Source organism: Castor canadensis, chromosome 17 (genome assembly GCF_047511655.1).
Source record: "Castor canadensis chromosome 17, mCasCan1.hap1v2, whole genome shotgun sequence".
In the NCBI taxonomy this organism is placed as follows: Eukaryota; Metazoa; Chordata; class Mammalia; order Rodentia; family Castoridae; genus Castor; species Castor canadensis.
Genome location: NC_133402.1, coordinates 22,552,763 through 22,568,695, shown reverse-complemented (window position 1 = coordinate 22,568,695; position 15,933 = coordinate 22,552,763). Strand labels below are relative to the sequence as shown.

Genomic DNA, 15,933 nt, shown 5'->3' with positions numbered 1-15,933 from the left:
TGTCTCTGGGCAAGAAGAGTGAATTGAATGGGAAAATTAGACATTGTATGCAAACAGAATCCAGTGGAACCAACCTATCAGCACTTCCCCAGCCCGCACCCAGAGATCTATCAGTGTCACATGGATGAAAGTTCCAATTCACACGCAGCAATAATGGGATGAACACTTGTGCATGGAAACCAGCAGCACTGATGTGATGGCTGTTGGAGGTGCGATTAGAAATTCATGGATCCGGCCGCCAGTGGCTCATGACTGTAATCCTAGCTACTTGGGAGGCCGAGCCAGCCCTGGCAAATAGTTCATGAACCCCTACCTATCTCTAAAGTACACAACCCAGAAAAGGACTGGTGGAGTGGCTCAAGCTGTAAAGCACCTGCCTAGCAAGCATGAGGCCCTGAGTTTATTAAAAAAAAAAAAGGAAACTCATGGAAATGATGGCAACTTTGAGCTTAATGCATCTGTCTCTGGCTGGTGGAGGAGATGGAATGCAGAGAAATTAGGTCAGATAAACTCACATAATTAGATATCAAACTGCTTTTTCTGAAGTCTCCAGATTGTCCACAGTGGGCATGTCCTTCTTTATCAGTGGACTTCCAAAGAATAGATTCTACTACCTGGGAGCAGATGCTGCCCAGAGAGGCTGGCAAGACACAGGGTTCTGCTTTTTCTTCCATCTGCTTCTTTCCTTGAGTGAGCTGTCCTTTCCCGGCATCAGAAGCAGTGCAGAGCTGTGCTGGTGGCTTCCAACATCCTTTTTGGTTTCAGGCATTTGGCCTCATCAGGGGAACCAGAGTGGCCATCCTCATCGATGAGTCGGTGGTCGGCAGTGGCCCCAGGAAAGAGGATTTCCACCAGGATCTCATTGTGAGTCTCTGGCACAAAACAGGATGGACCTATAGCCACCCCACCACCACCCCCTCCTCCCCACACTGCATTTGCTAACTGGCTTTGTATATTAGGAGATGCAAACCAGGGTGTTTTATAAAGAGCTGTTCTCACTTCATTAGCACCTGCTTGAAAGAAATATGTGGAATTCTGTGAAACCCCACCATGGGGATTTACTTGCAGTGTGAACTTCTAGTATTCTGCCAGCCACCACAGTACAAAGCTAGACTTTGCCTCAAAAGCCCAGGCTTCCTGATGTTAAGACAGGGTGTGGTGGTGGGCTGACTTCAGCCCACCACAGAGCTCCTGACCTTTTCTGGATAGAGGAGCTACTCTGGTTTCAGTGGCGGGTCTAGAACAGAAAAGCTCAGGGCTCTAGAGTCACAAGGCTGGAGTCAAACCCCAGCCACCTCCAGACTCTGGGACCATGGTACCTAATCTCCCTGTGCCTTAGTTACTCCTCTGTAAGATAGGGACAAGGACAATGGCTATATCATGGGACTGCCATAAGGATGAAAGGAGTTTGTGCAAGTCAGGTGCTCTGTGCCATACCTGGCACAGAGAGGCTTGTGAGATGACATGAAGGGCATCATTTCTTACAGAAATGGCCAGCATTTTGGGTGGGGACCACAGCAGCAACAGTTCCTTGTACTTTATAAAGGTCTGGCAGAGTCTTTATAGGGGCAAGTGGCCCTGTCATCCAGACCTGTTCCAGGGTTCAGCAGGTATCAGGGGACAGGTGTCAGTGCAGGCTCTCCTCAGGACAAGTCCTCAGGGTTGAGTTTCCAAAGACACAGGGGCAGGTGGTCTAACATTAGCAAGGGCCAGGCTTGTATGTGTTTGGGGGATGGGGCAGGAGAACTCTCTAGCTGGCCAGGAAGAGGGAGGAGCTCCCCCATGCCACTGGTAAAGCTCAGTGGCTACAGCTGAGGGCCCTGAGCGTGAGGACGTTATGCCCAGTGCTCATCCCCAACCTTCATGCCTCGAAGACAAACCACTGCCCCCCACTGTGTTCTCCCCTCCCAGGGGCCAGTTTGGTGCCCATGTCCAGCCATGGACAGTTGGCAGCCAAGACGCTCAACTTGCACATGAGACTCAGAGGCCAAAAGTGAAATCAGCATGGGCTGGCTGCTAAGCTAAGGCTCAGGCCCCTGTGTCAGCTCGGCTCAACCCCAGTCACAGGGGCCAGTCCAGGCAACAGGGCTGAAGCCAGGCTCCAAACTGAGCCACTGCTGTCCTTCCATACAGAGTCTCATTGATGAGCAGCTGAGTCTCAAAGAGAAACTGTATGTCCTGTCCTTCGGTGCCATCGCCAGTCCCCTCTGGCCAGCCCCTATGGAAGTCAGCACCTCCATGTGAGTGGCTCCCCACTTCCACCAGGATGCCCATGGGTTTGTTCTCTTTTGAATGTGTAAGGTGTAAACCACAGGACCTCAGTAGATAAGTGAATACAAATTAACCGTTCACAAAAGCAGGAACATGGGTAGCCAACAGTGTGTGAAAAGATAGTCATCCCACCCCCAGAAGCAGTCCTCAAAATGAAAGAGGACACAACCTCAAGACAACTTATTTTTTTGTGGTCTAGGGATGGAACAGGGCTTCATGCATGCTAGGGAAGCGCTGTACCACTGAGCTATGGCTCCAGCCCAAGACACCATTTTCATCTAGCAAACTAGCAAAGATAGTTTTATTATTGTGAAAATAACATGTGTGTTCTTAAAAATTCAAAGTGTGAAAATATAAATAATAGCCAATGAGCCTCCCTCTCACTACAATCTCCATTCCTACCTCCCAGTAAGTTTCTTAAGATGGGTGTGGTGGTTCATATCTATAATCCCAGTACTTGGGAGGCTGAGGCTGGAGGATCACACGTTCAAGGCCAACTTCAACTACACAGTAAGCCCCTGTCTCAAAAATAAAAAATAAAAAAAAGTTTCCTATATCTACCTCCAGAGACAGTCTGCACTTGCAGGCATCTGTGTGTTTCTCCTGGTTTTAACATAAGCAGGAGCACTGAACACTGTTTTGCACCTTGGCTTTTCACCCAGTCTTAAATATCCTTCTCTGTCAATGTAAACAGATCTCCCTCACTTGTCATGGGTACATAGTATGTCACCACATAGATGTCCTTTGGTTGGGGATTCCAATTTGGGTTTGAGGGTGGGGGAAGTGTAAAAATTTCTACTTTGCGCTAGTATGTAAAATGTTCTTTTCCTTGATCGCCCACCATGTGTTAGGTATGCTGTACATGCATGATCCTATTGCAGTGGATTGTAACCCCCACTTTGTAGACGAGGAAACTTGGACTAAGTGGGGGGGTGGGTGGGCATGCTCAAAGAAACAGAGCCCGGATTGAATTGCAAAGCTCAGAGCAGATCCCAGGGAAAAGCAGAAGCTTAGATTCTGGCACTCGCTGTGAAAAGAAACCTTCCATGAGAGGACAGCCCCATGTGGCAGCTGTGCCTTCAAATCCCAGCTCTGACAGTCCCTGGAAGATACCGACAAGTCCTTCAGAACCGGGATAGTGACACTACTCCCCACAGAGTTGTTGTCAAGCTGAAATAAGAACTAAGTATCTGGCATGTAACAGGTACTCAGTGAGTGAGAGCATTTTTACTTAATTTTCCACTCTAGTTAGACTATTGACCCCTAGGATGTTAGACCTTGAAGTCACCTTGAGATCATCTAGCCAAGACTTCCTCAGCTCTGGAGACCTGCACTTCTCTTGCCATGTCCCTATGTCATATCTCTGCCACATTGCTATTATATAGTCTGTGTCACTTGTACTATTATCAGTTTTTCTTTACACCGGCTTTATTGATTACCCAAGGAAATTTTCTATTATTGCCGTATTTGAGAAGGCCATGTCACTTGCCATAATTAGGAAGTGGCCAGACAAAGAAATGCAATGAAAGCAAAACAATGACATTAGACTCTACTTGAAACATGTTGACTAGAGAAGGTGCCAGGCCTGGGATTGTTCTCCCTGTTCAAAAGGAAGATGAAAAGCTGAGATGTGACTCAATGGGAGAGCTTGCCTAGCATGGGAGAGGGTCCGGGTTCCATCCTCAGCACTGTGGGGGTAGATGGGGGATGACTCAATAGCTATAATAATGAAAGGCAAACAGCGCCAAGCTAATAAGATCTTTCTTTCCCTTCCTTCCTTTCCTCTTTCCTTCCTTTCTTCCTTTCCTTCTTCCTTCCTCCCTCCCCTCTTTTCCTCCTCCCTTTCATCCTTCCATCCTCCCTCCCTTTCTTCCTTCCATCCTCCCTCCCTCTCTTCCTTTCATCCTCCCTCCCTCTCTTCCTTTCATCCTCCTTTCCTTCCTTCCTTCCCTCCTTCCCTCCTCCCTTTCTTCCTTCCCTCTTCTCTCCCTTTCATTCTTCCCTCCTCCCTTCCTTCCTTCCTTTCATCCTCCCTCCCTTTCTTCCTTCCTTCCCTCCTCCCTTCTCTCCTTCCCTCCTTCCTTTCTGCTGATTATAGAACCCAGGGCCTTTACACTTGCTAGGCAAACACTCTGCCCCTGAACTCCATCCCTAGCCTGAGGTTTCCTTTTGTCAGACTGAAAGAGGAAAAGGCAGAATTATTTGTCTAGTGCCATGTGAGACATTTAACCAAGAAAATGTCTGTCATTTTCCTTCTTACTGGGTGTGGCACAGCCATGGTGCCTCCTCTTGGGGCCCTCTTGAGTCAGGATTAAGTGTGCTGCATGCTGATGACTAGGTCCCAGAACGAATGTGTGGAGTGTTGTGGAAGGAAGGATCTCAGCCCCAGACCCTCAAATAGAGACACAGAGAGCTCCAGTTCTGGGGTCAGACCTAGTGTGAAATTTTGGTTTTACCAGATGCTTAGGGTATCACCTTGGGCAAGTCCTAACTCTGAGCCTCAGTTTCCTCATCTATAAAATGGGAATAAAGGTGCCCACCTGAAAGAATTACAGTTAGGCTTAAATAAGCTCATCTTTTTCTTGGGCCTGGCACCTAATAAGAGTCTTGTACAGTCATGTGCCCCATAATGACATTTTGGTCAATGACTAACCACATATCTGATAATGCAGCTGAAAAATTCTTCTCAGCTAGTGATATCATAGCTATTGTATGGTATAAACGATTCAGTATGGCTGCCAGCCATGTGAAAGCAGAGCCCCACAGTTCTGTGTGATGTGGAATGCTGGGTAATGATAGTAAATGACTATCTTACCCACTGTACTCTAGTCCTGAGGATCAAACCCAGGACCTCATGCATGCTAGGCAAGAGCTCTGCCATTGAACTACATCTCCAACTCCTGTGTTATTCTTTTTATTAATGTTTGGGGAACACTACTTCTACTTATTAAAAAAAAGTTTACTATAAAACATGGCCACCGCCTGTTGTGGTGACCGCTGTCTCTTGGTTGCCTCATTTTCTCTGGTACTTGACTTTATTTCCCATCACCTTGTTCACTGTGGCCCTAGGAGAAGTGGCGTGCCCAGGTGTGGAGTAGGCCACACCTCATGGGTTTGTGTGAGTACTCTCCACCATGATCACTCAGCGATGAAAGCATGGGAGGACATTTCTCAGAATGTAACCTGTGACTAGAGTTAGGTTGCTGTGGTCTCCTTCCAGCCTCCAGGAACTGAAGCTCTGGGTCAAGAAACTGCAGCCTGAGGGAGGCAGCAACTTGCTACATGCCCTGAAGAAGATCTTCGCTCTACGGGAGCTGAATTCTCTGGTGACCATAATGGGAAGCTGGTAGGTTTCCTTTCTTACTAAGCCGGTGACAGGCTGTGTGAAGGGGGTTGAAGAACAAACCATTGTTTGAAAAGAGATCACTCAGCATGACTTCATACACGCTTGAGAGAAGGCTCATGTCCCTAAGCCATCTATCCACAGATGGGGCAGGACTGCTGGGGCCAGCCAGACCTGCAGTCCACCCAGCCCTGCAGGTAACCTGCAACCCAGGTGGCCAGTTAAGAAATAGTAGGTATTCCTGAGAATATCACTTTGCTCTGGAATGTTCTCAAAGTGGTTAGACCTGGGGTACCCACTTCTCTTCTGTCTTCTCCCCAGCCCAGATCAGCCTTCCGAAATCCTGTCTGACTACATCCAGCAGTCCACTGTGGGGAGGGACGTCATCATCCATGTCATCACCTACAAATGCGACACTCAGGTGCCCTCCGTAAGTACCTGAGACCCTCCAGGGTTTGCCTTGGATGTGTTGATAGTGAGGTGGACCAGCTTTTGAAGATTTGTGCTGGAGAGACCCTAAGCTATGGTCCAGAATGTTCCTCCCCTGCACCCATTTCCCCTGTTGGTGAAATGGGGGGCACCGGAGAAGACTGGTGGAGCATTGGTGTGGCTCTAGCGAGGGCTGACCTATCGCCCTCCCCACAGGCTGTCCTAAAGAACCTTGCAGAAGCTCTTGGGAGCTACTACCACTGTTACAGTCCAGAGACAGAGGTAAGCTCTAGGCCGCTATGCTGTCGTCCTTGCCTACTGGGCACTGACCAGGGAAGGCCATGCCGTGTAGTTGCCTCCACCCTTTCCCTCCATCCCCTTGCCTATGCTCAGTGAGTTCACACAGGTAAAATCAGATTACAGCAAAGATATGGGAGGACAGGGACACCCTGGAGTCACAAGGGCTCCTTTGATCAGTGTGGATGATGCCTGTGAATCTAGAGCCTGTCACAGCCTAGTCAGCAAAATCTTTAATCACTGTCAGCTGCTATTCCATGGGTCTAGCTGCCTCCTCCCACCAGAGCCTTGAGTCTGAAACAATCACCCTGACAGTCTTCCTGAGACAGATAAAAGGCCTAACTCAAGGCAACCCAGCTGGGCAGAACAAGCAGCCAGTTCTGTCCCAATCCATCCATTAGTGTCCTCATCTCTAATAACAGCTAAGCATCATCTACCCTGTGTTCCCAGTGGAGGTAGCAGTTAGCAAACATGTGGATCCATTTGGCAAATTAAGGATCCAACCATGCTAGGCATGGTGGTACATGTCTGTAATCCCAGTCCCCAGGAGGATTGAGAGTTCGAGGTCAAAAATCAAAAAGAACAAAAAAAAATCATTGGTTCAGCTAATACACTGTGCCAGCTAATAACCATTCATAACAAGGTGAGCAAGGTTTGCTTCACACAGTTGCTCTCCCATGTGTTCTCCACTCGTTCAAGTGCCACAGATATAGGGAATCAAGGTCAGGCAACAGCCTTCCTTGCTACTCATTGCCTGGACTCTGGCTGTAGGTGTCACAGACAACAGGGACTAAAGGTAACATAAACAAATGAAATTAGCTGGCTTCAGAAATATTTTATATTAGTACTGGGAGTGGGGCTCAGTGGTAGACTGGTTGCCTAGTAAGCAAGAGGCCTGGGTTCAATTCCCAAAAAACCCAAAGTCTAGATGTGGGCTGTGGGCTGGCGAAGTGGCTCAAGTGGTGGAGTGTCTGCCTAGCAAGCGTGAGGCCCTGAGTTCAAACCCCAGTGCCGCCAAAAACAGAAAAGTCTGTAGATGTGGGGCTATGAGTGTTACTTAGTGGTAGAAAGAGTGCTTCCATGCATGAGGCCCCGGATTTAATCCCCAGCACCCAAAACCAGAAATATTTCATCTTAAAATCTGTGACTCTTCTCTGTTGATTATATGTTATCTGTTCCTTTCCCACCCTTGATGGAGAAATGGGTGCAAAAATTTCATCATCATTATCATCATCATTTCTTTTTTGGGAATACTGGGGTTTGAACTCAGAGCCTCATGCTTGCTAGGCAGGTGCTCTGCCACTTGAGCCATGCCTCCAGCTCTTCTTAGTTCAGTTATTTTTCAGATAGGGCCTCTCACTTTTTCCTCAGGGTTCTGGCCTCGGGCCTCAGTCCTCCTAGTTGAGAGGATTGAGGACAGATGCACCACCACACCCAGCTTATTGGCTGAGATGGAGTCTTGCTTGCTTTCCCCCAGCTGGGCTTGAGCTTCCATCCTCTCATCTCTGCCTTCCACACATCTGGGATTACAGGTGTGAGCCACCATGTCCAGCCTCCAATGGCAATTCTATGTTTAACATTTGGAGAAATCTGTGAACTGTTTCCACAGTAGCTGCACCATCTCACATTCCCACCATCTCTGGACCAGGGTTCCAATTCTCTGCTTCCTCACCAACTTGTTATTTTCTATTTGTTTGTTGTTGTCATCATTATAGCCATCCTAGTGGGTGTAAAGTGTTCCTTTACATTTTTAAAGTTAGAAAATCCTTCAGTTGTCAAAAACCCTTCAGGCCAATACTGTCCATGTGGAATAACACGTTTGCAGGCTCTGTGTGGCACATGGAATCCAGGGTTTAAACAGAGTCACTCAGCTTTGGGAATTGACTTGGCTTGTGGCCCTCTCCTACCTTGGCCATTGCTGGTAGCCAAGTGACTTCTGGATGGCTGATTGCTCCCACCACCCCCAGATCTACACCAGTCGGGACATAGACGAGCTCCTGGCAGAAATCCAGACAGCCCAGAGCCTCTTGGGCCATGTGCAGGCCCTGAGGCAGAGCAGCCCGTGCAAGGAGCTGGCCTGCACAATGAAGGAAGTAGGTGGTACAAAGGGGACAGACTCTGCTCTATTGACACACAGAGTTGTGGGATTTAACCTCTCCAAACCTCTGTTTTCACCTTATCACTGTGGGTGAGGGGAGGGTGGGTTAGATCAGGACTCCCTGTGATTTGACATAGGACTTACTTTTGAATATACCTAAGTCTTGTGTTTTGAGCCCATGGAGGGGTTTCCTGTCACCTTGGAGTCTGTGGTGAGAGCGGGGAGGGGGCAAGGAGGATGGGTCCCTATCCTTGCTCCCTGGACATTTCAGAAATCTTCAGAGAAGGGGGGCAAGGATGATCGGGGTGGGGGAAGAACTGAGCGAGCCAGGGAGATAGAGAACTTTCAGCTCTAAAATATGATCATTTAATAAGAGTTTTTTTTTCATTTAACTTAGATCTCCACAGAGATTGCAAAAGGGCCGTTCACAAGTCTCCTGCATAAACCCCCAAAGCATGAAGCTCCTCTCAGAATCGAGTTCCCAAACTTGGACAAGACTTCTGCAGAGTGGCTCAAGGTCAATGGTCTAAAAGGTAAAGCTCCAAAGAGAGAGGACCCCAGGACTCAGGACTCAGGACAAAAGGCTTGAATCTATGGGGGCTTCCCAGGCAGTGCCTTAAACCCCACTATTTTTCTTTTCAGCCAAAAAGCTAAGCCTTTATCATATCCTGGCACCCAACGCATTCTCTCCTGTGGAAGAATTTGTGCCTGTTCTCCAGAAAACAGTATCAGCAACTATCCACGAGGTAATTCAAAGTCAGGGCTCTGTCCAGTCCTCTGAATAGGTGTTCCCTGTGGCATTTCCCATCTTACTACGTGTACAGACGAAGGAAGTCACATGGCAGAGCCGGGGGAGCATGGGCCTGGCTGGGATGTGAGCTTCCACCCAGACTCTAGAACAGGGTTGGAAGGGGAGCTCAGCAGTAGAGGGCTACTTATCCCCAGCACTACAACCAAAATAATCAATCTGATTTCAAAGACCTGAAAATGAGACTTAGGAGATGGGGCAAGAAAGAGTAAATTAGATGCCACAGTTCCCTCCACCATGGAAATTTTCTGTCCACGTCCCAACTCAGGTGGGACAGACTTTGCTGTCTCTGTGTTCTCACTGTAGCATGTGCATACTTCTGTGATTGTTCCTGCAGCAGGCTTATGCATGCAGGTCCCCACCAAGTATGAGCCCTTAAGATTAAAGACTGGGCACCAGTAGATTATACCTGTAATCCAGGCTACTCAGGAGGCAGAGATTAGGAGGATCACAGTTCATAGCCAGCCCTGGCAAATAGTTCGCAAAGATCCTATTACAAAAAAAGGGCTGATGGAGTAGCTCAAGTGGTAGAGAGCCTGCCTACCACATGAGATCCTGAATTCAAACCCCAGTACTACCAAAAAAAAAAAAAGGAAAGGAAGGAAGAAAAAAAGAAAGGAAGAAACAAAGAAAGAAAAAGACTCTTCTCCAACTCTGAATTTTCACATCTAGTATATGGAAGCAGTCAATGAGTGCCTACTGGATGCTGCATGGGTGGGAAGATAGGAGGAAGGAAGGAAAGAAAAAGGAAAAGAATGATGGAGGTGGAAGTGTTGATGAATGAATGGAAATGTAGGTGGGAGGGTGAAGTAGAGATGGATGGATGAATGGATAGATGGATAAATGGATGGGTAGATGGATAATGGATGGGTGGAGGGGTGGATGGGTGGTTGGATGGGTGGATGGATGGGTGGATGGATTGGGTGGGTGGATGGGTGGATGGATTGGGTGGGTGGATGGGTGGATGGGTGGATGGATGGATGGATGGGTGGATGGGTAGATGGATGGGTGGATGGATGGATAAAAATGTGAACAGATGGAAGCAACAATGGAATGATCAATAACAGGAAGGAAGAGAGGAAAGACAAAAGGATTAAAGTAAGGGTGGAAGGATGGAGAAGTTGAAGGAAGGAATAATAGGGAAGTAAAGTAGAAAGATGGGTGGAAGGATTAAAGGCTGAAATGAGAGGGAGGTGTAGAGGTGTATGATTCTAGCAGCAGGTGAATAAAATGATAGATGAAAATAGTGATAGAGAGGTAGATGCGGTGGCTTGGTGGCAGATGAAAGAACAAGATGAATACACTGGGTGTCCAGCATCTGGGAAGGCCTATCTGGGTTCCCAACTTTGAGTAACCATAGCCAGTGTGTTTTAAGGTCTCTGACTCTGCTCTGTTGCCACAACCCCACATCACAGAGAACCTCCCGAGAAGGCAGCAGGGCCTCCTTCTGCCAGCTCCAGGCAAGGCAATGACCTGGTGGCAGTGGTGGGACGTGTGTGGATGGGTGGAGAAATCTGATCCCAGATGCCTATTTCTCTCCCATGCATCTAAGTTGCAGAGTCCAGTGCCCCAAATTAAACTAACAATCCTTCTCGCTCATGCTTCTGGCCACCTGCTCCCCGTCCTGCTCACACCTGCGTGCAGAAGGCAATGGTACAATTCGAATGGCATGATGGGACAGTGAAGAATGTCCACGTGGACCCACTCATGCTCTATGAGTACCAGGTCAGTGGGCCCAATCTGTCAGAATATGGGGTACTGAAAGTGCTATGGGCTGTGGTGACACAAACTCCTTGTTGTGAAGAGTCCCTGCCTCAACCAACACACAGGTGAGATCTGCCTCCTCCCCATTCGAGCAATGACTCCGCCCTTCCTAGTCTATTGGTGGACTTAGAATGTCCCTGCTGCCTGGATACCCAGAGACTTGACACACCATTCCCAGAAGCCCACTGGGGTGTCTGCCCTTCCTCCCTAACCTCTCATCTGCCACCCTTTGCACAGTAACTCATGGTGGCCACCCGCTCTTACAGAAGCAGCTCAGCAGGGCTGTGCGCATGTATGAGAGGCGGGTCGAGTGGCTCTCCCTGGCCAGCAGAAGAATCTGGGGCACCCTCTGTGAAAAAAGGTACCTCTCCCAAGCAGTGCTGTTGTCCTTCATGGGTCTGCTTGTGACCCAGAGTTTATCCTACTCGTGATTTCCAGTCAGTAGTCTCAGAAGCTAGCGCCTAGGTTAGGGATCAGAAGCCTCTCAGCAGAACTCCCAAAGGAGAAAAAGATCACCATCACCATCCACATTAACAATCTCACCATTGTGTCACTCAGGATTCTTCACTTAAAAGGCAACAGAAATTAATAATTGGCTTAAACCAAACAGAAGTCTGACTAAGGTAGCTGAAAACTCTAGAACAGATTTGATAGCTGTCTTCAGGCATGGCTGGATCCAGATCCCAGTCATGGCAAAAGTCTGTTTCTCAGCTCTACTTTCTCTTCCCTGAGCTTTGTCTGCTGGCAGGCTCTTCCTTCCAGTGACAAGGTGGCTGCCTGAAGCCTGAAAACTGCTTTCTACCAGTTTAGCCCTCCCAGGACTATCCATGAGCTATGCCCTCTAGCCAGGGAGGAGTGATGTTCTCACTGTCCAGGGTCAGATGCTTACCCATGGAGCCTCGCATGGGGTCAGCTTCACCCAACTCAAATGGACTGAGATGCAGAGGTGTTTCCTAAAGGAAAACCAGGGTGCTGTTGCTAGAAGAGATAATGAAGGCTGAAGAGGGAAAGACAATAAGCATCTGAATATAGCCAGTATTATCATTCCATACCTTATCTGACGCATTGCAGCTTACAAAGTATTATACTTTATAATATTGTACATCTGTTGTGCAATTTAGTTCTCAAAGCAACCCTATAAGCAATCTTACTCTAAGTTCTTTGTAATAGTACACTAAAGATCAGAGAGGTTTTCTTACTTGCCTAAGGCCACTCAGGGGGTAGGGAAAGGGAACTTGGAAAAAGAAAAAAAAAAAGGTCTTCAGACTCTAAGTCCAATGGATTTTCTGTTACTCTCTATAGCTGTCTCAAAATGAGAATGGAGGGAAGAGGTAGGAAGTATAAGATTTGAAGTAGTAAAAGGTGAGGACAAAGAATGAGGCTGGGTGTGCAGCTAGAGAGCTTTAAAAGGTGCAAACAAAAAGACAAAACCATCTCCCAAGATGTGCATGTATACCTAATTCCTTATCTTGCTTGCTCGCCTTGTTTCTGTTTTCCCCACAAAGACCCTGACCTAGAAAAATGTTGAATGCTAATTCTTTTTATTTCTCTATTTTTAATTAACCTAATTCTAACCCTTGAATGCTAGTCCTTTGAAACAAAGAAATTCACAAGAGTCATATGCAGTCCCCAGAGACTGAGCCCTGTCCACCACCATTCCATTATAGACGTCCTGGGAGAGAAGGCTCCAGGACCCCCTAGTCTACTGTTGCAAGCCCATCTCTGTTGGCCTCAAACCATGGAAAAGATTTTGGTCAGCTGTGAATTTGGCATGCAGAGTCCCCCTGGAAAAAACTTTAAATAGTAAAACGGAACAAAATGAACATTAGCTGAGCGATTCGGTTGTCTTGAAGCTTGTGTTTCTTTTCAGGGTGGTTGTAGTGCTCGATATCTCTGTCACCAATTCCATGTACATTATTCATATCCAGCACTCCCTGCGACTGCTGCTGGAGGAACAGCTCTCCAACAAGGACTGCTTCAACCTAATCGCGTGCGTGCCTGTAGCTCCTGTGGGGAGGGATCTGGGGGTTCCCCCCACACTGCTGGGCTCAGGGCCACTGCCCATTGTGGGCAGTGGGACAACAGATATGGATGTCACACGTACCCCACATCCGAAGAGGGCCATCGGTTTATCTGATTTGGATGATCTTGTCTGGGGACTTGAATAATTAAGTGGTTGCAGGACTGTTCCCCTGGGGCGAAGGTGGTAAGTTGCCCCAAAACACACTCCTCAATCAGCCAGGATAACATAACTCAGCCTATTGCCCTATTTGGCTTCCAAGTTGATAAACAGCAGAGGAAAGGAAGACCCCACCAGGCCTTAGTCTGAGCCCTCAATCTGGTTCTAGCAAGCCACAGTATTTCAACCATCTGGGACTCAAATTCTAAATTTAAATAAAAACAGTACTCATATAAATTTAGGTTTTATCTAAATATAAAATGTATCCAATTCTTTTAATCTTAGGACTTTTATTAACATACAGTACTTGTACAAAGCAACTTTGTGATACTTCCATATATGTGTATAATACACTTTATATATTTACCTATATCAGATATACAATTTTTTTGTTTTTTTGCAGTGCTGGGGTTTGAACTCAGGGCCTCACATTTGCTAGGCAAGTGTTCTTGCCACTTGAGCCACTCCGCCAGCCCCAGATACACAATTTTTGAAACTATATATAATTTTTAAAATATATAGTCTAGATAGTTTTAAAAGTGTATATTATATAGTTTTAGAGTATATGTTATATATAATTTTACATATATTTAACTATATATTATATATTGTTTTAAAATTATACATATTGTATATATAACATATATACAATATATACAATATATATAATATATATAACATATATAGCTTACTAAATTTAAATACTAGATACAGCTTTTTAAATTGCTATAATTTTAACTAATTAGGGAAAGCAGAAATGGACCCCACTTGAGGTATGCATTTTTACCTAATATCATACCAAATGGCATGTTCTAAACCTATTAAATCAGTAGTTAATATTAGATAGTATTCTGCACCAGAGTAAACCTTTCTCTAATAAATTTCACAAAAAAAATTGGACATTTCCATTTACCTATCTACCCATCCATCCATTTAACAATGTACCTTGAGAATCTGCCATGAGCTAGTCACTATGCTGGTGCTGGGGACTCAGAAGTGACAACACCTGTCCCCAAGAAACTTGGGACCTCATAGGAGAGACAGGCATGTGAAGAGTGTTTTCTGAAGCAGGGAGAGGCAGGATCTGACTATGAGGGAACAAAGCCAGGCTCCGTGTACTTTGCCTGACTGAGTCTTGAAGATGAGGGTTTGCCCAGCTCATGGGGAAGATGCACAATGGAGAGGAAGGGCATTCCAGGTAGAGGCATGGAGGTGTGAGGTATGATGGGATTTGGGGGACCCTCAGGCATTTCAGTGTGGTTATGAGGGTAAGAGGGTGCATGACAAAACCCCAGATGATGAGAGGTTTGTGTCTGCCATGCAAGACCATAATATGATCAGGTTTTCATCTTCAATTGCTCAAGCAGTGATGGATTGAGGAGGGGTAATGTTGAAGGGAAGGCAGCCGGTTCTCCGACCTCGTGGATGGGCCCAAGCCAAGACTGTGGGAGTGGAAGAAAGGGATGTAGGAGGAAGCTAGGAAGGCAGTCACTGTTCAGTTGAGGGGATTCAAGAAGGGTGGAGGTGTTCCAGGTAGCACATCTTCAAAGGAGAAGATGGTTTTAAACATGGGGCTTTGATTCTTTTGAGTTTGGAGATCCTCAAAAGGAGAGGTCATGGTAGGATCTCCAGAGAGGAGTTCTTGATAAGAAGTAGGGGTCACCAAGCCATCAGCATTGTTGTATGGCTGCCAAATGGCTTGCCTCTGTGTGGATGAGAACGAGAGAGAAGACAACCATAGAAGTGCTTGGAAAGAAAGCACCAATATTTGGCAGGGAAGGGAGCCACCAGAGAAGACAGGAAAGGAGGGGACAGAGAAGTAGGAGGGAAACCAGGAGCAAAGGTGTTGGGAAGGCAAGGGACAGGGTGGGAAAGGGAGGGGAAGAATGAAGGCATTCCCTGCATTTGCAGAAAGGATCTACTGGTAGTTAAAAGATAGATAACCCCGAGGGCTAAGGAGTTATGAACAAAGGGTTGGTGGAAGCATAATTTAGCATTGCCCTCTGCATTGAATTTTTCCTTGTCTGTTCCACTAAACAAAAGTGAATCAGCCTCAGGAAATACTAAGATGAGTGTGCAAAAGTAACTACTCTAGGATGCTCCACACAAAATTATGATAGTGAAAAAAGCTGAAACAAACTGCATAACTGTAAAGAGGAAACTGGTAAAATAATCCTGACAGTGAAATACCATGCAGCCATTCAAAAGAATGAGGGAGACTTGAGTGCATGTCGGAATATGTCCTCAGTAAGTCGGGACAGACACAAGCAGGCCACAAACAGCGTGTGCCGGATAGCTCTGTGTCTGACAATGCGTCTGTACCTGTGTGCAGTTAATGAAAGAAGACAGAGCAAAGAGTTGGAATGTTGAGCAGGTGATAAAACTGAAGGAATTTTCATTTGTGTTTGCATTTTTGGACTTTGCCCCAAGATCATACAGGATTTACTATCTATTTCCACTGGAGCTGGGTGAATGAAGTCATTGTTACTACTTGCCAGGGAGCATTCCAGGGCTGAAGCAGGAAAGCAGTGGATTGGGAAGGGACCGGCAGGTATGGAAGTGAGCTACAGTTTTTCCAGGGAGCTGATTCCTACTGACAAAATGGAAAGGGAGAGAAATCACTGGTAGGGTAGTTTGGGGGTATTTTAAAGTTGATGAGAACAGGGTTCAGGTGAGGCGTCATCTTGGACCAGAGAGGGGCACCTTGTCCCAGGAAAGGAGATAAATTTTCTTCTCAAGAATCT

The 15,933-nt window shown here is 46.7% G+C and overlaps 1 protein-coding gene across 1 annotated transcript in view; it reads left to right on the top strand.

Moving 5' to 3' along the window:
- Vwa3a (von Willebrand factor A domain containing 3A) overlaps positions 1–15,933 on the top strand; it is a 62,429-nt gene that overhangs the window by 25,928 nt on the left and 20,568 nt on the right. Inside the window, exons 8-18 of the mRNA XM_074059627.1 lie at positions 766–864; positions 2,134–2,240; positions 5,492–5,617; positions 5,936–6,044; positions 6,260–6,325; positions 8,308–8,433; positions 8,836–8,971; positions 9,081–9,184; positions 10,891–10,971; positions 11,277–11,371; positions 12,881–13,000. Of these exons, the coding sequence (XP_073915728.1) occupies positions 766–864; positions 2,134–2,240; positions 5,492–5,617; positions 5,936–6,044; positions 6,260–6,325; positions 8,308–8,433; positions 8,836–8,971; positions 9,081–9,184; positions 10,891–10,971; positions 11,277–11,371; positions 12,881–13,000 (1,169 nt within the window). The remainder of the gene's footprint in view (positions 1–765; positions 865–2,133; positions 2,241–5,491; positions 5,618–5,935; positions 6,045–6,259; positions 6,326–8,307; positions 8,434–8,835; positions 8,972–9,080; positions 9,185–10,890; positions 10,972–11,276; positions 11,372–12,880; positions 13,001–15,933) is intronic.